The 26,015-nt window shown below is 45.1% G+C and overlaps 1 protein-coding gene across 1 annotated transcript; it reads left to right on the forward strand.

Annotated features, from left to right (window-relative positions):
- Positions 1 to 11,996: 11,996 nt before the first annotated feature.
- Positions 11,997 to 13,930, forward strand: LOC138481342 (putative nuclease HARBI1). The gene is made up of 2 exons (XM_069613444.1): positions 11,997 to 12,580; positions 13,480 to 13,930. Exons 1-2 carry the CDS (start codon positions 12,181 to 12,183, stop codon positions 13,872 to 13,874), a joined length of 795 nt encoding a protein of 264 aa, XP_069469545.1. The 5' UTR covers positions 11,997 to 12,180; the 3' UTR covers positions 13,875 to 13,930.
- Positions 13,931 to 26,015: the final 12,085 nt, after the last annotated feature.

Consider the following 26,015-nt stretch of genomic DNA (forward strand, 5'->3'; position numbering starts at 1 on the left):
TGACACTCCAGTGTCTCTAGTGCTGCCGTTACTGCGGCCAGGGGGCTAAGAGCTGTGTCTTGTCACATCACCCCCACATGCCAGGAAGTTCTCAGCATGACCAGTGCTGCCAACACTCACAGTTCCTGAGTGACCAATGTCCTCTTCTGCACTCCCACACGTCCGCTACTACCCTTCTCTGTGGACCACCTCCATTGCTGGATGAAAAGAAGAAATATAAGCCTGTTAGCCCTCCAGCCCATTACCACGGGCACCCATGTGTTGAGGGAGAAGGCTGTGTTTTGTAACAGCACCTCTGCATCCCCCGAAGGAGAACAACATTCAGTGTGGTCAGCTGTAGCTGTGTCCTCACATAGAGGTAGGTAGTCCATGCATGATAAAGAGAAAATGCCAGGACCCGCGCCGACCCGGGGGGCGGTGTCAGTGGGTACCGCCTTTAGAGGGGCCATCCACTACCATTAGCAGGGTTCCATTCTCTCTTTCATTTGGGGGCCGGGGTGTGAGGGGAAGTGTTGGGGCAGCTGGTTAGGGAATTAAGGGTGTGCAATCAGGCTTGGGGAGGGGCGTGGCTTAGGTTAAGAGATGGATGGGTGGTGGGTAGCATGAGGGGGCAGGCACAAAGGGACTGATTCACAGAAGTGTTTTATAATGGCACAATCCCATAGGAAAATGTCCTGTGAATCATGCCTTTAGTCTTTTGCGGGACGATTGAGGCCATTCCCACTTCCATTCCTCTGTTTATGTTCACCAGCTGCAGTCCATCAAACACCAACCAGGGAGAGTGAGAATTAGGGGAGGGTCATGAGGGGGTGGGAGTTAACTGACATGAAGTCCCTTTGCTGCCAAGCCCTGAACATTTGCAGCATTATCTGGACCTTAGATTCTTCATGCGAAAACATCAAGACAGCTCTCCAGACTTTTCTCTTCCACCAAGGAATGAGCCAGGACCTTTGATGCCCCTTGTTTTTCAAACCACACTGACTCCCGTTCCATTTTCAATGTCTGGCCCCTCTCTGGTGTGTCCCATGGGCAAATCTCTAACAATCCTTCTCTGGGATCGTCACAAGCTGACCCCCTCATCGAAAGCCAAATCTTGATCTTATGAGCGACAGGGGAACCCTGCTTCACGGGCTGCTGCTAAATTTTGCTTCTGTGCCTTTCTACTCTTCTGGCTTGGACTCTCGACCTGGGGAGTACTGAATCTTTAATGAGCCTCTTTGTGGGTTGCCGGCAGCTCTGCTCACCACTCGCCGATGCGGCCGGTAGCATGCAGCACTGGAGTCTCTTCCGTGGGCACCCGACCAAGGAGGTTTGCACTTCTCTGATCCTCCAGCGGCCGCCCAGGCCTCAGCGTCACAGTCTCTCCGGGGTATTCACTGGTACCCTGACCTCCTGGCAGGACCCGACACACATGGCCCAGTTTCTCTCCTGTTGGTCTCTCCTTCTGATTGTCCGCTCCACCTTTTATACACCTGCAACCACTTAACAGGTTGCAGGTGCAAGTCCTTAGGCCCATTTGCCTGACCATAGTTACTGGTCTTCTCTGGACATGCCTGACTCTCATAACAGCCTTCAGGCCTCTTCCTTGTTCCAGTACCAGACTGGGGTGAAATGACATGCTAATGTCTACGGCTCCTAGTCACCTCTTTACTTGTAGAGGAGGATCCACATTCCATAGAAGATCAGTTGGTTTGTGCTGTTGGAGAGTTCTTCTGGGCTAAGGGTTTGCTGCGAATAAACCTTCTTCTCTACCACCCCAGTGTCTTCATTATTACAGATTGACAACAGCATATAAAGGTAGGGGGAGGGTAAGGTTGGTTATTACAAGGAAAAGGTAATACCATGTCTCACCTGTGGACATCCTCTACCCAATCCCCAAGGACCCTCCACCCAGGTGATCATCCCTCGCATCTCCATCCCCAGGGTCAGGATCCAAAAGCGATAGCCTTTCCTTACCACATGAGAAGAGGATACCAGGAGAATAGGTGTGAGGATGCCTTGAGATTTCTCACAGCTATTGGCGGCCATGCCTGCACCCCTGCCGTAGTCGTGAAAGCCATTCGCACCCCAGGATTTGACCGGGGTGCAAATGTTTTTTTTTCTTTTTTTTTATAGTTTGCAGATGAGCTCAGCGCGGTGTGTGCGAGACCATCTCCTGAGGAAAAGAATTAAAACATTTTAAACAATGGCAGCCGCCAGTTGGAAAGGGATCTAATCCCTTTTCTATTTTTTGCTGTGGATGCGGGCGGTGATTACCGAATGGCGCCTGGTAAAGACAGATTCTAATTGGATATTCTGTAAATGCAGAACTATACAGCTTGGTTTGGAAGCCTCAGTATTTCCTTGCTGTCAGCCGTGCACAAGACTCCACAGGATCTGTAACCACCTGTCAGAGGGGGAGCAGATATTACTCATGCAAGGCAGATATACTTGAGGTCAAATGTCACCTGACTAAATCTATGGTATGGCAGCTGCATCGTGAGCAAGCCACTGGATGAGAAGCAATGGATTTGCTGCTGTTGAGGCGTACACAAGATAGTTGAGGTTGTGAAAAGTATGCCATATCCCCAAGCAGTTTCCTATTGAAGTTCCGGAAGTGGTTAAAGCCTGACATGAACAGAACTGCTCAACCACATTCCCCCTGTCCCAACCTCAACAATTGGTCCCCTTTTCCTGCACACACCCCCATGCAAACATGCACACACAAGAGGCCTCCTGATGCCCATCCTATTGATGATTACCATCACGCCTCGTTTATCTGTCCTAGCATGGCGTTCTGGCACTAATCTTTCATCTGACTGCTTTGAGTGTGATGTGAACATCCGAGTCTGGACATTAAACTCATCAACTTCAACCTTGATCGTGTTGCATCGCACAGCATAGCATACAGCACCACTTCTACATCGTGTGCTGATTCACATCACATGATTCAATTTCTTTCCTTTTCTGAAACCGTGGCTCTCCAGATGTTTTGGACTACAACTCCCCTGATCCTTTACTACTGACTTTTGCGGTTGGGTTTGATGGACTTTGTAGTCCAAAACGTTTGGAGATCCAAAGGTTGTAGACCCCTGCTTTAGATGATAAAGGTCACACATTATTTGATTGTTTGACTTGAAGCTTTTTTTGTTGGCTTGTTTTGCGCTTAACAGCGTGTGCAAATAGCCATGGGCAAAAGTCTTCTGGTGGGCATTTTGATTGGCTTAATGAGGCAGACTCATTGTTATGCCATCTGGGATGTCTGTTGTGTTCTGCTTCGGGGCTTATTTAGCATATTGCAATATTGTCATGGGCGATGTCTGATACTGGTGCATTTTGCTTTGGTTACTAGGTTATCATTGGCATTGTGCAATCGGACTGGGCATTAACTGTCTCCGTAGAAACTGGCATGGGTAATGTGAATTTCTGGTAATTGCGCATAGAGTACTAAGCCCTTATTTCAACTGTGCAAAATAAATAGTACAATCGGATTAACTGGGGCATTGTACCTCGGCACACGAAGCTGTGCCCTGGCACACGAGACTGAGCCTGGGCATAACAGTTGTATCCTGGGTTATGAGGACAATTTCTGAGCTTATGGTGTCTGTATCTGGCCTATGATGAGGAGTCATACACTGGCATGTTAATGGAGGCGCAGTAATGCATATGCAGTTGTTAAATAAAATGTGTCATGTCAGCTTACTTCCGCAACCCTTCACATGTTGGTCAGCTAAAGCCTTGCTGCTCCTTAGAGTTAGGCCTGCGTTTTACGATGTGTACAACGTTTTTTTCTAAAAAACAGACTGCCACAATCAGTATTTACATTCATTCTTTCTTTTGCCTAGCATTACAATGTTATTTTTCAAATATTTTCTCCTGATTCTTCTTTCGTTTCGTGAAACAAATGCACGATTACCGTGGAAGTCATTCAATTTAGAAACATTCCTCAAGTCATGAAAGAGATGTCTTTAAGAAGTTCTAGACGTCACAAAGAGAATGACATCATAGAAGTGACAGGACGTCACAGAATGCCATAATTCCGCTGAGAGAGTGTGCCAGACCACCGTCCGCCATCTTTGACGCTGCCACCTTTTCTTTTCGTTTCTTTTCTAGTTACCGACTTGCTTGACGCACTGAGAGTGTCCAGTGTTTCTGGTGTGCATGTTATTCCAGGATCCCAGAGCGACCTGAAGGCATATAAACTAGGACCGAAAGTGCAAGTGAAACGAGAAGCAAGGTAGGTCGTGAGTGATGTGTCCTGTCCACTACAACGGTTGAGTAACGGATATGTAAGGTTGATGATGAAAATCTTTTTGGTCATGTGATGATGTACCTGTTAGTCGCACGTCCAGATATGCTTCGATGTGCCATACTATTATACCCACTTGTTTAATAGTCTTCACATAAACCATTCCCTCTTATTCTCTGGTTGTGTGTCAACAGGGAAATAGAATGGCAAACTCAGAGCAGCCCTGGGATGGCCTGTAGGGCAGGGGTCCTCAAAATGTGCCTCTCCAGATGTTTTGTACTACAACTCCCATTATCATTAGCCAACATAGGCAATGCTGAGGAATCATCGGAGAACCACAGATCACACACCGCTGGCCAATATGGCAATGGCCAAAGCGCAAGCTCAACAGGCTAGCGTGGGCCAGATTCTCAGGCCATTGCGGCCCACTTTCATGATTTGGGGCATCATGTTATTTCGTGCTAGTTTTTACAAAATGTTAATGACATACTGGACCTCATTACGAGGTTGGCAGAAACCCCGTAGTACCGAACCCCGGCGCCTGACTTCCCAGTGCCACCAGGATATTACAAGTCTCGGGAGATCGGGAAGTCAAGCGCAGGATTTTGTATGTCCCCAATCCCATGGAGTCCCATTTGACTCCATGAGAATGGGGACTCGGTAGCACTGGCTTCCATGACAACTCTGCCTGCCCTGGCCGTTGTGCCAAGCAGGGCCAGACCTGTCGGGCGCAGCAGCCCCGACAGGCAGACACTTGTAATAAGGCCCACTGTCTATTAAAATGTACTATTTGTCCCACATTTGATCTGATTCCAGGTACTGCTCGTACAGTTTGTCATGAAAAGTAACAAACCAAAATTCTTGATTATGGTCATACTTTTATTCTTGTCCAAGCCTGTTTTAGGTCCCAATCTAACCCTGCCTGAGAGACATTTTGCACGTAGCTATAGAAATACAGCGTACCTCCAATGTAACCCTGCACATACAGAACATATCATGAACATATGGGAAAACTATACTTTGAACTACTTCCAGATTGTCACATAGAAAACACATATACACATATATACATGCCACTACTTGATATGGTAATATCCTAATCAAACAGAAGTTGTGCAAAATATATGGACTGACTGTTCTATGTATTCTTCCATTTGCACCTTTTCTCCCCTTCCTACATTCCCTACAGCCCTTTCATTTTGTATATACTATCGATCTAGGGTTTTTGTTCCCAATGGCATGAACACTTTCCAACCATGTGACCAAGCAGTGTGGAGTTGCAGGGAACTGTTGGGGAACCCAGAGGCAGGATTAACCATCAGGAAATATCCAGTGGGCCTGATTCACAAAGAGTTGCAGGGGATGAAATCAGTAGATGCCCGGGCATCTCATAGTTACTCCTGGCACCTCAGACCTGTTTAACAAAGCCTAAAACTGGAGCAAATCCAGAGCTGCCTGGAGCATCACTGAGCTGCTCATGTACACATCTTTATACATCGTGTTTGCACATGAGCATCTCAAAGGTGTTTCCAGGCAGCTCCAGATTTTCTCCAATGTTTGACTTTGTGAATTAGATGTAAGGAGGCAGACTTAAATCTGAGATGCTCGGGGCACCACCTGGTTTTCTCCAGTGCAAACTTTCTTTTAAGTCAGAGCCATTAGATTACTGGCACAAAAATCACTAAGCGCTGGACACAGACCACCTAGAAACAGATCCACACACATTACCTGGGTAAGTCTAAATAGCATGCATCAACAACGAAGCAAAGCTGTCTTGCATTTTCCCTCTCTCCTCACCAACCCCCCCCTCTCTCATTCAGAGCCAGTGTCGTAATGCAGTATTTGCAGGGCCCCCTGTGAGCCATGCTGAGTGAACCCCCAACTCAGCAACAAATCACGGCTCACGCCACACTCTGTGCCGGCCTAGATTACCACGCTTGCACAATACACACGAACGTGCTGCTGCAGTGGTACTCCGCACACTGCACTAGGAGAAAGATATAAATGTGTTTTAATGAATTATGCAGCACACTTTCTGAGACAAATTGGCTAAAAGGCCAGAGTGTTTGCAATTGTTTTGTAGGGTAACACCAATCCAAAAATCCAATACATGCAAGTCACCAACAGTGCACGGGAATATTAATGCTTTAATATAATGGTTTGCTATTAAAAATGCCATGCCACAATGAAAACATGTCCAACTGGCTGCACAATGTAGACCACTCTAGACACGTAATAAAATATTACAGTAAAGCATACCAGGCCACATTTAGACATACCTAGACTGGTTGCACCAAAATACCAGTCGAAGCAATAACACTTATCATGGTTATTTTATCACAGATGCCCAGAAAAATATACAATGCCGCAGTAAGAAATGACTAGACTGCCAGCACCCAAATGCCAGTCTAGCCAGGTAATTACAATTAGCAGGACTGCTTTATTAGAGATGCCCAATTAAAAGAAGTCAAGCTAAACTAAGAAATGTCTAGGCTGGCTGCACCAAAATGTCTCTCTTGCCACTAATACCACATATCATGCCTGCTTAGCCTGCACATGGATGACCATTACGATTTATTGCACAATCCGGTCCCAGCCCAACCCCCACACATCCCATCTCCCTCCCACCCACTGCCCCAACCCCCAAAATCAGCTTCCCTGCCCAGAATTACCTCCACGTCCCTTTACCATTGATTATGTATGAGGCTCCTTGCCTCATCGGTAAGTACTGGGATGAGGAAGAGTGGTATTAGGAGTAATGAGGATTACAAGTAACTAATCCAGGCATTACCTCCATGTCTCTCTACCTCATCCCAGTAATTGTGTATGAGCCAGAGCCCTCATACACAAGTACTGGGAAGAGGAAGAATAGGGTTATGAGTAATGAAGATCACCAATAAGTAACCATGGGATTAAACACAAGTAGTGGCACAACACCATTGAGCTGACTGGGTTTCAGCCCTCCCCTCAAACCCCCCTGAAACTTTGGGCTATATTGACTCGACCTGGCTGACCTACAGATCCCTTGCCAGACAGAACAGGACACAGATGTTAAAAAGCACCTGGGTTTTGCTGTTAACAAATTAAATTTTTGATGTGGGTTTAGTACTTGCATGCCAGGAAAGTGATTAGAAGGGTAGAGAGGGGACAGGAGACCGCTTATTCTCACAGCAGTCCATAATTGGGTGCTTTCAGACTTAAAGGAGAGAGTTGACTGCTTGTAGCATTGAAGCTGCACTAGAATTACAATGCATAAACAAGTTAGATGCCCCCACACAAATAGGTTTGCCCTTCCCCCACCGTCAGAGAAGTAAGCACCTCGCCCAACATTCGAAGGGTTAGCATTGCCCCGAAATGTAGGTTTCGTTGTGCCCCTGAACACAAGCACCCATAGCATTCACCATAAACACACAAGCACACCCAGGCAGCCACCCATACATTTAAGTGTGCACCTTTTCACCATACACTCACGCAGGCAGCCACCTATGCATTTAAGGGTGAAACCTTTCACCATACACTCACGCAGGCAGCCACCTATGCATTTAATTGTGCACCCTTTCACCATAAGGCACTCCCAGACAGCCACCCATACATTCAATTGTGCACCCTTTCACTATACACTCAACACGCACACCCAGCCACCCATACATTAAATTGTGCACTCTTTCACCATACACTCACACAGGGAGCCCCCTATACATTTATGGTTTTGCCCGTTTTACCATACACTCACACATGCACAGGTCATGGGGTTGAGGAGAGCCATATTACTTCAAAAAGAAATGGTTTCTTTTTGAAGTCACTCAGACTTCATAAAGAAATTATTTCCGTTAAGGACCAAACCATAATGGAAATAAATTCTTTATGAAGGCAGAGTGACTTCAAAAAGAAACGATTTATTTTTGAAGTCATAGAGCTCCCCTCCCCCCATGACACAGAGGCCTCGAGCCTAGAGGCTTCCATGTCATGGGGTGGGGGGAGCCCTCGGACTTCAAAAAGAAAGTTTCTTTTTGTAGTCACTCTGCCTTCATAAAGAAATTATTTCTGTCAGAGAAATTGTTTCTTTATGAAGGCTACAAAAGAAAAGAAAAAAAGGATTTTTTTTAAAGTCCTACAAAGCCCCCCTCCTAGGACATTTGGTGGTGGGGCTGCGTGCACCGCGGGGGTCTGGGGCCCCCTGTTACGCCAGTGTTCAGAGCACCTTTTGACTGTTCAAATGTCAGAAGTGCAAATCCCAGTAACATTACATAACAGTTACATCTTTAAAGAGGTCACACCTAGAGTACTGTGTACAACTCTGCAGGGAAAGTCCCCATGAGCATAAGGACAAACCTGGTCTGTTTTGTCAGCTCTAGCCTGCACAGGTACAGCAGCAGATACAGCTCGGTTTAGCACGTCATACTTTGACCTGTTCCACGCATTCTACTGCAGTCTCCTCTGTGCACAGAGCAAACAGACTGCCTTTAACCACATTGTCCAGAATAACATTATTTAGCAGGCCAATGACACTTGTAGCAAATACATTAATCAGTCTCTTCCATACTTATTTAATTGTTAGAACTGCCAAGTGACCTCCATGTCACATGTGAGGTTTTTCCACCTTGCATGCTATAAGAAACACAAACCTACAAATCCCAGAATTCAAAAGGAAAAACCAGGACTGGCTCATGGAGACACACATGGCATGGGACCGCTTGGCAGGTATGTAAGGACCCCGCACCTCGTTCCTCTAGGTTTAACTTGCTCCATTTAGATTTTGTTGTGGTTTAGTCTTTCTTGTGGAATGTTAATAAGTCACAGTAGCAAGTGCGTCATAGCCTGTGAGCTGCTTAGAACCTCCAAGAGTTGTAGGGTACGCATTTGCAATTGTTAGAAGAAGCGCATCGGGATGTGCGCAGGTCCTAATTTGCCTTTTTCCTACGCAGGCTCTGTCTGAGTCAATACGCATTTTCCTTGTGTCTCAGGTGTGTTTCTTTATACAGCATTATATCCAGCACCGGACATTTCTATTGCATTCTCCTCACCAGGGAACACTGCCGGGTACCTGTCATCCGGTCAAGGCTCTTAGATTTTCCCTCTTGGCATTTATCCACTGCACAGAGAATGTGTGCTGTGCCGTGGCATATTTAGGCTTTCTGCTGCCCTAAGCCCAAATAAGTGTATTTGCCCCCTCCAACTTTACTCCACCTTTGCCAGACCTTGCACCTTCACCAGATACTGCCCCTTCTGCAGACTCTCTCTGCGTTGTCCAAACTAGACCCGTTTACCCCCATTTTGTACCCCATTTTGGCTCCATAACATTAAAAGTATGTTTTAAAGGTTGCAAGGATGAGACAGTTATTACTTTCTCTGTATTAATTCAAGCATGTCATCTTCTATGTTAATTTAGTTGAAAGAGTGTTTACAGATCTCAGCTGACCAAGATTTGGGGAAGGCAGTGTGTTCTACAGTTGAGTGCACTAGAGATAATTGTTACAGCTAATTGTCTACTTTCGGTTAAGACTGAAACCAATCCTTTTGTGGAAGTGATCAGAATATAAGCTGTCTGCCAACTGGACACAAGTGAGAGAAGGTTGGAATGAGGAATGTTGGTTTCAGTGCTTATTTCTGGTTTCTCTCACAAATTGCCTGCTGTCACTCTAGGAGAAGCACCTAGACTGGTCTGTAATATTAATGCAACATAGCTACATTTCTACATCAGGTCTTGTCAAATGGTAAAGTTTACATATGAAATATGAGCACATGGTAAGGCAAATCTTTTAAAATGGTTACAGCTCTGGTGTTAGCAGGGGGCAAAATGGAAATAAGGCATGTTAACTGCTTCAGCTGATGTACCTCCCATCCCTTGTGCAGGAAAGCAATTAAACTATGGCAAAACCACGAGTGACATTTGTAAATTCTGCCTGGGCATAAACACCTCACTAGATTAAAGACAGTTTGAGAAGGTTCTTGGCATCTTTAGCTGTGCATTCACACGGTGGAGTAATGGATAAGGGCGACTCTTTAACATTCATGTGTGGGAAGCAATAACATTGCTCATAGCTGCACAATGCAGGCACCTTTTGTAACAAATGAAGTGGCACATACTGTTTACATCATTGCTGTTTGTGCAATTGTTCAAAATACCTACCACTTCAAGAGTAAATTTAGCAATGGATTGGGCATTCCAGTACAATGTTACCTTTGTGTGTGTGGTTTAGGCCATTGTTTAGGCTATGGGCCTTGCCAACTTGTGTTTAATTTAATTGAAAAGGTTTGTTAACTCCGTAGAGTTGATTGGACTCTATAATACATAAGAACATTTTAAGATGTCTGGGTATAGACAGATATCCTGCTGTTTGAAGTACTGTTTCACAGTAAAAGTCCTATCTTGTATTTAAAAGATAATCAATGTAAAGATGAATTATGAGCATCACAGTTATGCATTGTGTCACATACTTTGCAGTTGGTTCTCCTGGTAGTGCCCTGAGCATGCAGCAGAATGTCCAAGACACAAGATAAACCCAGCAGGGATGCAATTTCCCTGCTTAGCACTGAATAGCTTCTGTGAAGACGGCTGAATGGATATCTTTACTGGACACCTTTACAGCTGTCAAACAGTCTGTACCTTTGGCACACAATTTTTGTTCGCACCTTTCTATGGCTTTGGGTATTCTTTGACAGGTTTCTTGATGCGCTTGCACATTCCGATGTACTCTTCGTCATTTTAACTTCTCTGTGATCTATTTCATGCTTGCAACTTTTGGGCGGCCACAGATCTCTGAAATGTCGGTTGGTGGAGGGAAATGAGTGCTTGCTTCTGAACATTATTTTAGTACCACCTGTGGGAACTTGACTTAAGCATAGGCATGCGTTTAATATTGTAAAGTGATGCATAATTTTTACCCTTTACTATTCAGAGTGTAAATCCCTGATTTTTGCAGTGGTTTAAAGAATGCATGCCGTGTATGAATATAAAAGTGATTGCTTAACACAGTGTATGTGTGTATTGATTAGAAGGAACTCCAGATAATGTGAAGTGGCACCAATGAAAGTCAATACACTGAGAAGCTATTTAGCAAAATTCCCTGACAAAAACTTGGCTAGATTATTTTTGAGATTTAGGGCCTCATCACGAGTTTGGCGGTAACCCTTAAATTCGGCGGTATCGCTATCAGTGCCGGAATTAAGGGTCCGTCGGATCACAAGTACAAATACCGCCGGCGCCATTACAGCCGGCACAAGTACAGCCGGCTGTAAAAGCGTCGGCTGTAAAAGCGCCAGTATCCATTTGCGCTAAAACATAGCAATCACGAGTCTGGCGTAGGCGCTATTAGCGCCAGAAAAACGGCAGATAATCCGTCGAAAATACCCCCAGCAAAATGATGGAGGTAAAAGAACACAGGGCGCAGCAACAAAGGCCCAGGTGAAACCAATGCAAATCAGAGGCCTACAAAGGACCCACCCATGCACAACACACCCTCCCCAACACCATTACACCAGCAGGAGCAGGGAGGAGACAGCAACAAAGGCCCAGGTGAAACCAATGCAAATCAGAGGCCTACAAAGGACCCACCCATGCACAACACACACATCCAAACACCATGCTGCCATTTGTAGCCGGGAGCCTTGATGTGGACACCTACCTGCTGCGCCTGGAGCTACAGAGGCCAAGCAACCAGGCCAGGGCCCTGGGAGCATAGGGGGTGGTGGGATTAGGAGGAGGAGGAGAAGAGCAGCCACCAGCAAGGCGGCCAGCCATCCCCAGGGCCAGGCCAACACCCTGTGCCCTGACTGATGGCCAGTTGGTGACCGAATATAGGCCCGACAGGGCAACCATCACCCAGTTGCTGGACACAATCCAGTCTGACATCGGCAGCCGTATAGCCATCAGCACAGCAGTGACCCCACTTGTGAAGCTTGTGTCCGTGCTACAATTCCTCGGGACTGGCAGCTACCAACACACCGTTGCCATGATGCACGGCATGGCCCAGTCCACCTTCAGTGCCATGCTGGGACAGGTGCTGGATGCACTGTTGTTCCATGTGAATGAGCACATTGCATTGCCAGCCACACAGGCACAGATGAACCAGCTGAAGGGCCAATTCCATGCCATTGGCCAAGTTCCGAATGTTATAGCAGCCCTGGACTGCACACATGTAGCACTTGTACCACCCCAGGCACATGAGGAAGCCTACAGAAACCAGAAAAATGACCATTCCCTGAATGTGCAGATGACATGTAGCCCTGACCTCACCTTTAGCCACTGCTGTGCCCGCTACCCAGGATCCACCCACGACTCCATGGTCCTGCGCAACAGTACCCTGCCAGCGTACATGGAAAGGCACCGAGGCCAAAACACATGGATGCCGGGTGAGTACAAATGTAGTCTGTAATGCATGTTGAATTACATCTGATGGGGCTGGTCATGCACAATGAAATCCCTGCATGCCAATAGGCAGCACCAGCACTGCAGCATTCCAATGCTTGTACCTTGCACGAGAACCCTTGGATATGTCCAACACAGCATAATACACCCAGTCTGGATGTCAAAGACATGTGGCAGCACAGTCACATATGGAAGGCCAACTACCACAAAGCCTCCTGTGTGTGTTGCAGTATAGCTTCCCACCCTGACAGAGCACAGACATCCCACCCTGGCCACCTGACAGGCATGCCAATGCTACACGAAAGTCGGCACATCCACAAAAGCACTACACATAAGTAGTCTGATTAACGACAATGTACATCCCTGAAACACTGACCCCTGATTGGCCAATCACATGCCTGGAGAACTGTACATAATAGTGCCAACAAGCAAATCCAAACAGCAGCCAAAGGGAATGCCAATGACACAAGGGCTAACCACATGTCGCATGCACAAGCAGATGGAAGGGTCCCCTCCTCCAGTGACAAGGGACAGGGTACTGTTACATTTAGAAACAGAGGCATTGAAAGTTGTAAGTACTCCATTGATTCAATGCTGCTCCTAGCACAGCACACTCCACAATGTAAGTGACCAAATGATAAGTAGGCCACATGTAATACATGAGTGCGATGCACATAACAACTCACAAATACATAGATACACAGCTGTATGGCAACCACACACCATGCATGTCCTGGAAGTCAAAGGGTGGATGCCAACATTGCAATGAGATAGCATGATCTTTCGACACAAACTTTATCCTGCTGACAATGTCACTGATGACTGAGCGTTGTGCACCCACTGAACCTACCTTGTCCCCATACCTGCTTTCTCTCCCCTGCAGGTGATTCTGGATATCTCCAGTACACATGGCTCATGACCCCTGTGCGTCATCCACACACTGCAGCTGAGCGGGCATACAACATTGCCCATGGACGTACACGCATCTGCGTGGAGAGGGTATTTGGACTGCTGAAGGCACGCTTCTGGTGCCTAAACCGTACGAGAGGGGCATTGATGTATGCACCTGAAAAAGTTGGAAAAATTGTACTGACATGTGCCATGCTGCACAACCTTTGCTGTCGCAGGAATCTGCCACTGCCCCCCGATGCTCATGTGCAGACACCTGAGGATGGGAGTGAAGATGATGATGTGCCAGAAGGTGTTGCACGTGCACACAGGAATGGGCTGAGGGAGAGGAGGTTGGCCAGACAGGGCTTGATTGATAATTATTTTTGATACAGGTGATGGCTACATTTTGCACATGTCACTTGAACATTAAAGAGCACTTAATCACGACCACAACTGTCCATGCTTTGTATGATTTTTAAATGTGATTTATTCAAAGATTGTGAATCCCCCAGTGAACACCCAGCACACAATCCCCCAACCCCCCAGTGAACACCCAGCACCCGATTCTCCCTACCCCAGTGAACACCCAGCACACAATCCCCCCTACCCCAGTGAACACCCAGCACAAAAAACGCCTCCCCCCAGTGAACACCCAGCACACAATCCCCCCTCCCCCAGTTAACTCCCCACAACAGTGCAGGTAGGTGCATGTTCTCAGGGCACCCACAACAATGCCATGTCCATCTATGATGGTCGAAGGTGCTTTCCATGTCCTGGCCCCTCTGGTGTGTGGGATCTCAGGTGGCGCAATGAACGGCACTTAGGTGAAGGCTCAAGGGATCCCTCTGTGGGTGTAGTGGAGGTTGATGGGACTGACCCGGTTGCCTGCAGATGCTGACGGAGAAGGTTGTTCGATTCCCCTGACTGCTCAGCTAGTGCAGAAACTGCCTCGCACAACTCCCGTACCCTTTGGCCAAAATGTGTCAGGGCTGAGGTACATTGCTCCACAACTCTCCGTGTGCGGGCGTTGTCTCGGGCAATGTACTTGCAGCCATGCCGTATGGACCCGCTGATGGCCTTGATCTGCCGGCTGTGCACTTGGTCATGGACTCATCTTTTGTCTGTTTGGTCTCAATGCTGTTGGGGGGGGGGCTCCATGGGGACATGTTAGCGGCTTGGATGGGGCTGCTGGGCTCTGAGTGCCGGTCTTCTGGGCTGCTATATGATGGTGTGTCTACATCTGGCTCTGGCGTGCAGACACGACGCACATGCACACGTGGGGTTTGTGCTCCCTGTGTGACTGGTCCTGCCTGAGGCGCAGCTGGAGGTGTCTAATCCCACATCGGGCTCTGACCCACATGTGACTCCCTCTGCTTGTGAAGTCTGCATGGTGGCTTGGGGTGAGCTAGGTACTGACACCCTGTGGCCATGTGGGTGCTGCAGCGGTCTGGTTGGGCTGCGGTGTGATGATATGGGATGGGTCTGGCATTGGTTCCCTTCCGGGCAGCCCCTTTGCGGGGTGGTGGTGCTGGTTGAGGTACGCTGCCTCGGGTGCTGTGATGGAATGGCCTCCTCACCGTCATCGTCATCCCGTGAAGATCGCTGTGTGCCTGTGGGGTACATAGGGTGTGGGTTGAGTTCAGGGCAACCTACATAAGTATCAATCAGTTCATGCCATCAAGTGGGATTGTAGGCAGTAGCGATTATGCATGACACTTGCATTTTGTTCAATCCCCATGTAGTGATTAGTGGAATGTGTGAGTGTAGAGGAACACTGCATGGAAATGTTTGTGTGCCATCATCACATGCCGGATGGGGATGCACCATGCACAAGGTCCTGGGGGTTCATTCATGCACACTCACACTCTACGTAGCTGTTCCATGGCTATGGTTGTCTGTCCCCTGTCCCTTGTACTGATGCAGTGCACGTGCAGGGGAGTCTAGGCGGCACTACGGTTCAGTGGTTCAAGGGCTCAGTTATGGTTGTCTGCAGTGCCTCACACACATTTCATCACATTAATTCACTCAGGGTCTGCATGTGTGGTCCTTTCAGATGCATGCATTTGGGGTGGGACTCACCTGCAGTCGGCTGGATACCAGTGCCTGCCTCCGCTCCACCTATTCCCTCTATGGTGCCCATGTCGATTAGGGCAGTCATCTTCTCACCCCAGGGTGTGGATTCGGGTGGTGGTGGCCCTCCTCCAATGCCCCTGCTTGCACTCCTGTGCTGTGAGAGTATGCTGCGTACTCTGACACGCAAGTCATTGAGGCGCTTGCGACAGTCCTCGCCATCCCGGGGTACAAGCCCCACTGCAGACACCCTCTGGCTGATGTTCCGCCAGATCTGTGCACGACGCTGCCCACTTGTCTTGCACTGCTGCAGGTCATCATGGTGGATCTCTGCCTCCTCCACCAGTACGGCCAGCTCCTGGTCACTGAATTTAGGTTTCCTGACTCTGTCCAGGGCGGACTTGCCCCTAATGCGCTCCTGTGACATAATTCACTCTTCCCAGGGGTGGATGGCTTGCAGGGGCTGTGATATCCGATGGATTGTGATTTCCAAAATGGCCGCATCTTTATTTCCCGTTGCAGCGGTGACGCGTTTCCCGCGCGCTCATAGCACGCGCTTATGGTGCGCGCTATTAGCGCAGTATGGCGGTAGTACCCGGTGCGCTGGATTTAGGGGTTCTTGGGCCTTTTTCCCGTTGAGCGCTATTTGCGCTATCGCCATGCCCATGTGCGCGTGCACGCAAACTCGTGATCTGGCGGACTATCTGCCGGGGAGCTTGGCGGTAGTGCTAATAACACTCGACAGGAAAACCGCTGCATTACCGCCAAACTCGTGATGAGGCCCTTAGACTAAACCAACTCTTGACAAACGAGGTGAAGGCTAGCAGGAAACAAGTTTCCTCAAACAACTGTCATTTTTGCGGAGAGAATGAAACGATGGAAACCTCTCGCCATCTGTTATTATCCTGTCCAGGGACCCATCTGCCTACAACACAATACTTGAACAAAATCTTAGCAAGCAGAACAACTTTTGACAAGGAGACCTGGTGGAATGCCTTGGCAAGCGGGGCAAATACACAATGGGCGACAGGGATAGCACTTTTCTTTTGAACTCTGAACCTCGACTAACACACGGAACATTTGGAACGACAAAACACAGACGAATCAGCACACCCAAAAACTCTCCTGTTAACTCAATGTTGGTGCGACTCTGTGGAACTGTTTTCTACGTCATTGTAAAAATTGTAACACAATTATACACAATAAAAAAATAAATAAATTAAAAAGAATGCAAAGTTTAAACCAGGACTGGATTTGTGTCTCCTGAATGGAATGGATAATGTTGGCATGTATCTATTGAAAACCTCCTATATTCAAAACTGAAAATCTTATGCAACATGGAGCTATAAAGAAGAATGAAACATGCACATTTCTGAGGTATAGGAGTGGAAAAGGGAATGCTGAACGACAGAGGGGTATCTTTCATTGCAATTTTTCCATTACCTTTTATAATTACATAAATCCAGCATGGTCCCAAAACACATACTTGGACTTTGTTTTTTTTTTAAAGTGGAGTTTATTTATACGTTAACGAAAAGCTGTGAATATGAAACACACATTTTGCACAGCCAGTCAGGGATGCCATTTCACTAAAATTCCAGTGGTAGCGGAAGTGACATCACACGACCATTGACCTCTGACGACATTAAAGGGAGTGATGTCATTTGACCCCGCCCCAAGTGGCATCACAGGAGGTGATGGCACACAACTTTTCCCCCTTGACAAAACAGGAAATGGCATCACATGGCATTTTTCCTCAGTACACACAAAAATATGGTTACAATATCACTGTAATATGATATACATTTCATACAAGAATGGATCACCATATGTAGCATTAATATCAGTGTGTATAGGCACCACATTACCAAATTACTGTGAATGTAAGCATTTGCACTTACCTTGGCTTGCCTGCAGTTAGTCATTTTGAGGTTCCAGACACAGCAATACAAGCTGCTCCTGCTTGGTGTTGGTGTGCTTTGGCTGTCCTGCTCCCAGTCCTGTGCCACAGGATCTAGAAACCTGGCCTATAAGAAAATGGCAAGGCGCGGTTAGGGTGCACAATTACACTTAAACTAATGCAATGTGCTTTTAGGTAAAAAAAGAGACAAAGCAGCATGCAGCATAAGCGACAGCAAATCTTGACTATCGGTAATTCACTTGGATTTGGTAGATAATTTTGAAAAAACAATGCTGTCAAGAAAACATTAAGGTCAAGTTTGTATAGGCAATATAATCATTCACTTTATAAATCAAAAGTTCATACACAAACTGAAAAGGAATACATCAATGGTTCATCAGGCAGACCAAGGGGCTGACATCACAGCATTGTAGTCCTTTATGCCGCTGACCTTATACGTTATTAACCATACATGTCTGAGCTATATGGTCAGTGGCATATATATTTGAGTAGACCTTTCGCTATATTCAAACCTATGATTAGCAGAACACACATAGACCCCATCAGTATTCACTTAATCCACTGAGCTATCTTACCAGATATTTATACTTAAATGTGCATACCACAGCATTTGGTAATGTGTTGGCTATCAGGGTAAAATGTCGCATTAGCATAACACTTATTATTACACTGCTGAAAAGCAGCAGGGATATGTCATGCCCCACTAGTAAACCTGATAATTGTAGTGCTATATTTTTTTAAAGGACTTGTAAGGTTGGTGGGTAGATATCCTCATAAAAATTTCTTTTTAATTGCACAATTGATTCTACAGCATATTGTGTGACAATTGTATAACTCAGAGTGTTTAAATCAAATGGCTTTGTCTATTCCTGCTGCAAAATGTGCTGTAAAATGTGTTGGTTCAACCTGGGGATGGGTACTGCTCCCTTGCATCACTCAGTGTGGGAATCTCTGCCCCATAGAAAAAATAAATCTAAAGCTGCCACCCAAATATATGAACAGTAAGTGAACATATCTTAAAGTGCAATATACACATTTAGTTCAATTGACCTTTCCATTTAGAAGAAAGTGCACAAGACAAATGAGAATTTGTCTTTAAAAAAAAGCAATCAACACTGGAAAAAATGGCCTGATGGAGGCGAATTTCCAATAACGATGCTGGCAAAGTATAAAAGGTGCCCACCTTTTAAACCCAAAAATGTATAATCAAATATTCCAAGGAAAACAAAATCCAAACAGGAGACATATACTTTGATGACACTTGCCATCCTTACTCTTCTCACCCCCACGTTTGGCTTTCAACAACACTCTGTTTTATAAAGAGAACTTGAAAAGGCCAAACACCATAGTAAAGTACTCACACAAATATATAAACCCTTATATTTATTTATTTTATTTTTTACATTTATATAGCGCACATGCAGCCCAAAGGCATCGCAGCACTGTTACTTGTGGCAGACTTGGTTACGAAAAAGTTACATACATGTGATGGAAAACATATCAGGAGTACAGTTACTTTCTGAGTTTGTGGTACAGTCTCTTTACATTCTATAAGCATTCAGATACAGATATTAGCTACAACATGAGAATGAGTAGAGGTACTGTCTTAGATGAGTTTTATATGAAGAGCATAGTTTTCAGAGACTTACGGAATGCTAGGTGAGAGACTTCTGCTCTCAGGGGTGGTGGTAGGGCATTCCAATGCAATGCTGCTAGGTACGAAAGCTGATCCCGCCTGCTCTGGCTCTTTTGACTCTGGGGATCATGAGCATGTTTGCATATAGAAATATGCTAGACAAAACATTTACAATTCTGGCATTGACCGCCCACCCCCTTGAATGGAAAACTACAAATAATAGAATGTAATTCAGCAGAAGACAGACAATGACCTGTGGATTTTGAAAATATACTTTCAAGACTTAAACACACGGTAATGTGAGAAAAGGTTGACTGTTTGTGTTTCATTGTTTTTCAAAGGCATGCTTCATATATAATGTGAGGGAAATGTTACATTCATACAATACAGACAGTGTCGCAGAAAACATACACGTGCGCGCAAGCCCATATTACATTCCAAATATTGCACACACACTCGCTCAGTCACACACATTACAACAAATATGTTACACAGTGCTCAAAACTGCGATACACAAATTTCTTTCATTTGAACTTTGAACATACCTTGGCTTGCTATGCTTCAGTGATGGCGATTGTCATCTCATCTTGAGGTTCCGACTGCTTCCTTGGTGTTGGTTGGCTCCAGCGCATCATGTTTTTTCTCATGGCCTTATACGAACCTACCTGGTGTTTAAAACATCACACCTTCACGAAGCGCGCGCAAGGTGTGCCTCTTGTACTATTGTAGTTTGGCAGGCGGTGACGGTGATGGACAACTTTGTAAGTTGAAAAGTAATCTGAAAGTAAATCTGCTTCTAAAACTGCTTGCACCCTGTGACTGCTATTTATAACCTTAGAAGCAAGTCAGCGCCCGAAGCCAGTCTGTTGCCAATGGATTGCCTTGAAGATTGCTTTATTATTTTCTTTTTTTTTATTGATTCAGCTGACATTATATCAACTTTTCAGTATGTATACAAAATCAAATACAAAGACATCATTAACAAAATAACACATTTCTGTAGAAAAATACGTGAAATAAAACAGCAAATTAAAACATATTATGATTCCAACTTCAAAGCATTTAGAAAATGAACAGTCGCTATTTGGATTGGAATGTTGGCAGCACATAAAATATATGACCCCTGCTGGCCTGCTTCTAAAGAACCTATATAGGAGCAGTGACCCCCAAAATATGTCAGTCGGAGATCCACTAGTTTGGGACAGACAGATATTAGATGTTCAAGCGACTCAGCTAAGTCTACATTCAAACAGAATTGACAGAAATTCATTTGTTTACGCCTTGCTTGAATCTCTCGGGTAGGCCATAAATTGAAGCACAGTCTTAGTATAGCACATCGCATAGCAGGAGAGGGAGATTTTACTAGATAGGGTTCAATAGTTCTCACATGTTTGGGCTGCAAAAGAAGTTCTCAATTGTTCTTGTATTCCAGACATTTAGTACAAGTAGCAATCCAGTCACATCAATATAGCATATTTTTTGCTTTGTCTGGATTTGTAATTAATATGTCTATAGTGATATCGGCCCTACTTTTTTAAAAATTATTACGAGATTTTTTAATTGCCGAAGCAATTTTTACAAGACACTGAATTCTTAAAATTACATGAAGATTTCGTAGGAACGAATTCATTAAAATACTAGCGAAGAGTCCAGTTCAGCTATTCTCTATGTCTCCAAATTTTCGCTGCTGCGATTGCCCATGAGGTCTTTTCGCCTCCGATCAGGCGAGTCCACCAAAGTTCCTCTTCGTCTGTGTGAGCCTCAGCGAGATGGTGTATTAAGTAAGGAGATCTGAAGCAAGTAGTTCTAGGGCATGTCAATAAAAGGTGTCGTATTGTTTCAGTCACGAAAGGCATATCGCAGAAGCGACAGTTGTTTGTAGACGAAAGCCCTCTTATTTTCATTATCTCGTTTGAGGGTAAAAGATTTACCCGTGCCCTGAAGAGAATGTGTCTCACATTTTTGTTAGGATGCCTCTTTAGAAATGGCTGGGTTTCGTTTAATTTTCTTGCCATTGGTGGCAGATGAGATGGCAGCTTGTATTGGCCCTACTTAAAACAAAGTAACATTTTTTCATCCACCTCTGGACAAATGCATGTGTGGATGAAAACAAATATGATGACAAAATTTGAAGAATGTTATTACATTGGGTTGAAAGAAGACATTTACGAAATAAAACACACAGTCGCCAGTGATAAAGGGCGTGGAGCGAAACTAAACCCAATTCATAACAGAACCAAGATCCCGGTATACACTGTGGTAAATGGAGAGTGTTTCTCCAAAATATTTCTTCTAATCTATTGAAAGAAGATTTCGTCCAAATTGGTTGCGTTTCGAGACCATATAGAATACAAGGAATTGCTTTTTGATTCCAATAAGATAAGTCTGGATTTTATGTAAATTTGCCATATTGATATAGAATGATTTTTGTTTGTGAAATAGCAGTGACTAGTTTTTGCTCCACGCTTTTCATCTGGCCTAAGGCATTAGGGCGACCCTCAAAGGTCATTCCTAGATAAGTATAACTTGGCACAGTCAAAAGTTTAGTTTTTTTGATCGTCCATACAAATTTATTATGGGCGCTGAATAAACTTCAATTTGAGTGTTATTTGTGTTAATTATTATTTGATTCGCATCAATATAAGTGCTGAAAGCAGAGAGCAGTTTCCGTAGCCCTGTTGGAGTTTTTGCAATAAGTACTAGGTCGTCTGCATAAATTAGTGTTTTAATAGGAACTCGGTTAAGAATAGGAGAATCAGAGCGTACTTCAGCAAATGCATTGCTGACATCGTGGATGAAATAATTAAAGATCGCTGAAGCAAGCAGACAGCCTTGTTTGAGGCCCTGGGCTGTAGAGATGGGCATGGTTAACAACCCATCTAAATTTAACCAGAGGCAAATTGAAGTTTGGGAATGAAGTGTATAAATGATCTCACGTAAGGTCGAGGGGCACTGATCTCTGTCTAATTTTGACATAAGCATGCCGCGCGATATGGAGTCAAAAGCCGCGTTTAGATCTATAAAAGCAAAATACACGGATTGCTTGGTCATCTGGCATTGAGTTTTTATCCCATTAAGGCATAGAAGATTGATATGTGTGCCCATGCCTGCAACAAACCCGCACTGTTGTGGATCTCTGAATTGTCCGGCTTTGGTCGATGCATTAAAGTTGCATAGAGTTAATTTTGCTAATAACTTGCCCGGGACGTCCAATAATGCAATTGGTCAGTAATTCTGCGGCAATGTACGATCACCTGTTTTGTAGATCGGTACGATGATCGACGTTTTCCAGGACCACAGTATTTTGTTTTCATTCAACACTTGTTTAAAGATTTTATCTAGGATCGAGGCCCAAAAAGATGGATTGGATTTAAACATCAGATTATGGAGCCCACCCGGGCCAGCCGCTCTGGAAGAGCTTGCTTCCTTGATAAATTGCTCTATGATCATGGGCGAGCATTCAACGGACCAAGCTACTGCTGGATTGTATACCAAAACAAAGCAGTCATAATCTGAATGTGCATACAGCTGAGTAAAATGAAATAGCCATTGCTGTTCTTTGACACAATTTACTTGGGCTTCTGATTGTCGTTGGTTAGATCAATGATTAAAAAGTGCCCCCATTTCTGACTAAGTTTTTGTGGCCATAGCTCGGAGCATTTGTTCGCTGTCTTCTTGAAATTGCTGTGCTTTGTGCGCTCTGGTCCATTGACGATATCTGCAGCGCATGGAGCTTAAGGCTTGATTTGGGAAGTTCCTGTTTAGTTTGATGATCATCCTGCGCTGCTTACGATATTCAATAGTTTTGGCCTTGACCTCAGGGTCAAATGCATGTACATGTTTATGCTTTGGTCCGGACGCCATAAAAATTGGTCTATAAAAAGATTGAAGGAGGTTTGTGTATTGCGTTGGTATTTGATACATAGTATTATAATTAACTTCTCAATTGAGCTCTTCCAATTTATGGACCGACCAACGAAAACGTGATTTTTCGTTATTGACCGTTAGATGTTGGGCCATCCATGTCTTATCAGATGGTGGTATGGACCAGTTAATGTGTGCAGATAGAAGATTGTGATCACTATGTTATTGAGATATAATCTTAAAAGAACCAACATTCTTGAATAGATTGTGGTCAACAAGTATATAATCTATGATGCTGGTCGTCGAAGCCCCTTGCCATGTCGGGTGAGCAGGAATGTCGCCCTCGACAGCACCATTAAGCATGTTAAAGTTCCTGTCTGCCATAAAGGAGGTCCATTTACTGATCTCTTTGGAGTGGGAGGTCCGGTTATTTGATAAACAGTATAGGTTAATGTCAACAACAGCTATAATATCAGTGATAACAGGTGTCATCAGAATTAGATCGAGCAATCTTCCCAGTCCCAAATAAAAGGCTTCATCAATCAGGCTTGCTGGATTGCGATATATGTATATAAAGGCAATGACATGCTGGGGACATACAATGCGACTAATAACACAAAAGAGCTTACTGAGTCACATTCAGAGATGGAAAAACCATGATTTTTATTAACAGCTACCAGCAAGCCATATGAGGGTCGACCTTTGCCACTAATAATTGCTGGTAATAAAACCATCTCATAGTTGTCCCAGGTTGGCGTGTGTGTGAGCCACGTCTCTTGAAGGGCTATGATGTCATAACTAAAAGGAAGGCCACGAAGAGAGGCCTGCAGATGAGAATGACCTCACATGTTCCAGCTGGCCAACCTGAGGGAACCCTCGAGTAATTCAGTTGGTGGTTACATCATATTGCGTGTGTCCAGAGGTAAATGGGTTTCAGCTCCGGATTGTGTGTAATTGTTTAATGAAGGGGCCTGTTGGTTCAATCTGGTCGCATTTCTTTATGGATCCTGGGCCACTAGGAAGCCCATATCAAAGAGTTTCATTTTTGCTTGCCAAATTGTGTTGAGAACGACGCCCAAAGGTATCGAAAGTCTGATAATCGAGGATACTTTGTCAGAGACAAACTCAATCTGAGCAATATCACCAGAACTAATGTCTTCGAGTTCCACCAAGTCCCCGAAAAGGTTAAGCACGCTTCGGCTATTTAGATTGTACATCTGAAATGGGCCCTCTCTACATTTCATAATTTGAGAGTGGCAATCAGAATTAAGTGTAATAGTATGTTGTGAAAATCCATGAGCGTAGCCAGGGATCTTGGAATCAAAGTTTTGGCTATTTGATTTAGTAGTAGACCTTACATTGCTAGGGTAAAGTGCTTGTGATGTGATAGTAGGCATGATATTTTGTAAGGGGACAGCAAGAGGCATTGACTGGATTGGTGCTTTGTGCGACTCAGGGCACAAAGCCTGTATTGGGCATGTAAGTGGTATTTTAGGCTGTGTATCGGAAGATGCAGTAGGTAGGCGTTGCGCAAAATAGCCATCCACCGCTTTTTTCAGATGTTCAATCGAAAAATGTCTCGGCTGCTCTTCAGAAGCAGTGTCCCCAGTAAGTCCCTTGAGGTTGGTTACCGGGGTGAAGCATTATCTGACTTCTGTGTTGCTGCCGGTAGTGCTCCTTTTTGTATCTCATTGGGTAATTCATTTAAGGGCGGATAAGACAAGGGCGATTTTGGCAAAAGGTTTCTGACATTCAAATTTAGAGGTTGGGCAGACATCGCATTTTCATTAGTGCCGAGATAAGACTGGGATGGTTGTGTACTGGAGGGTGCAATTTTTGGTTTCACTGCACCAATGGCTTGGAAAAAGGAGGTCAGTGTATTTTTCGTTTGTCTGATTGAAAGCATGTTTTTGGGTTTCTTAGTAAGATTACAAGTGCCCTTTTTTGTTTTGTTTGACATTGGCATTTTCCCTCTTGTGCTGGTCCTGTTTCGACCCTGCAGTGATTCACATTGTGTGTTCCCTTATTGGGGGAAGGGGTGTGGCAAGCTTGTCCATGAGTCATTTCCCATGGCCTCTGTCGGCTCCACCATTAGGTCCACAGTTGGACGAATAACTGACGAAAAAACTGGAAGGGGGGCAAGGGGCCGGGTTATTTGCTCAGGGGCATTGCCTCCATCAATGAGTACAACATCTTGAGAGATAGGCAAATCATACTTGGACGGGCCTAGCTTTGAAACACTCGGATCAGAACACAGTGATTCCAGTCATTGAGTTACTTGGTCAAGCTGCAGTACTTGTTTAGAAATGTTGACATCTAAAGATTCAAATAATTTGAAAAGAGTTAGCATTGTGGTATTAATAGCCGCAAGAGGTATCTCAATCATTGCCGTAGATGGATTCATGCTTCCTACAGGTTGAGTATGGCTGGGTCATCGAGGTGTGGGGTGTACATACGAGAGTGATTGGGAACGGTGTGCAGAGGTTTCGGAACATCCGCCTCGGCGAATGGTGTTTTTACTGTAGATAGATATAGGTGATTCATATTGACTGGCATAGATAGAAAGGTCTATGTCATCGTGAATTGGCGAAGAATGAGAGTCTGATGAAATGGGACTGTCTGTCGGCACAAACATCGGCCTAATTTCTGGAATTTGTAATAAGGTGGAGTCAGAAAGCATGTGGGGCTCAGGTAGAGCTACCACAGCAGGCTTTTGGGCAAAGAATGGCAATGATTGGGGAGTGACGTGAGCCTTATCAGCCAGCACCCTGTTATATGCTATAGGTTTGTGTATGCCAAACAAATATGGTCTGCCAATATTAATCGGTGCAGCAACACCATGTGGGATATGCAAGGCCGGGGAAGGTGTAAGTACAATTGATTTGTGGCTAATGCACTTGCCTGTGTTTGTTGGCGTGCGGGGACCAGCAACAGCTTAGTTAATAATATTTGGCTTGCTGGTTTTCAACAAATACAGCCTGGAGCGGCTGGACATCTGTACAAAAGCACTCTCACAAAAAATAACACATTCTAAGGA

This window comes from Ambystoma mexicanum, chromosome 5p (genome assembly GCF_040938575.1).
Source record: "Ambystoma mexicanum isolate Mex_15411 chromosome 5p, UKY_AmexF1_1, whole genome shotgun sequence".
NCBI classification, from domain to species: Eukaryota; Metazoa; Chordata; class Amphibia; order Caudata; family Ambystomatidae; genus Ambystoma; species Ambystoma mexicanum.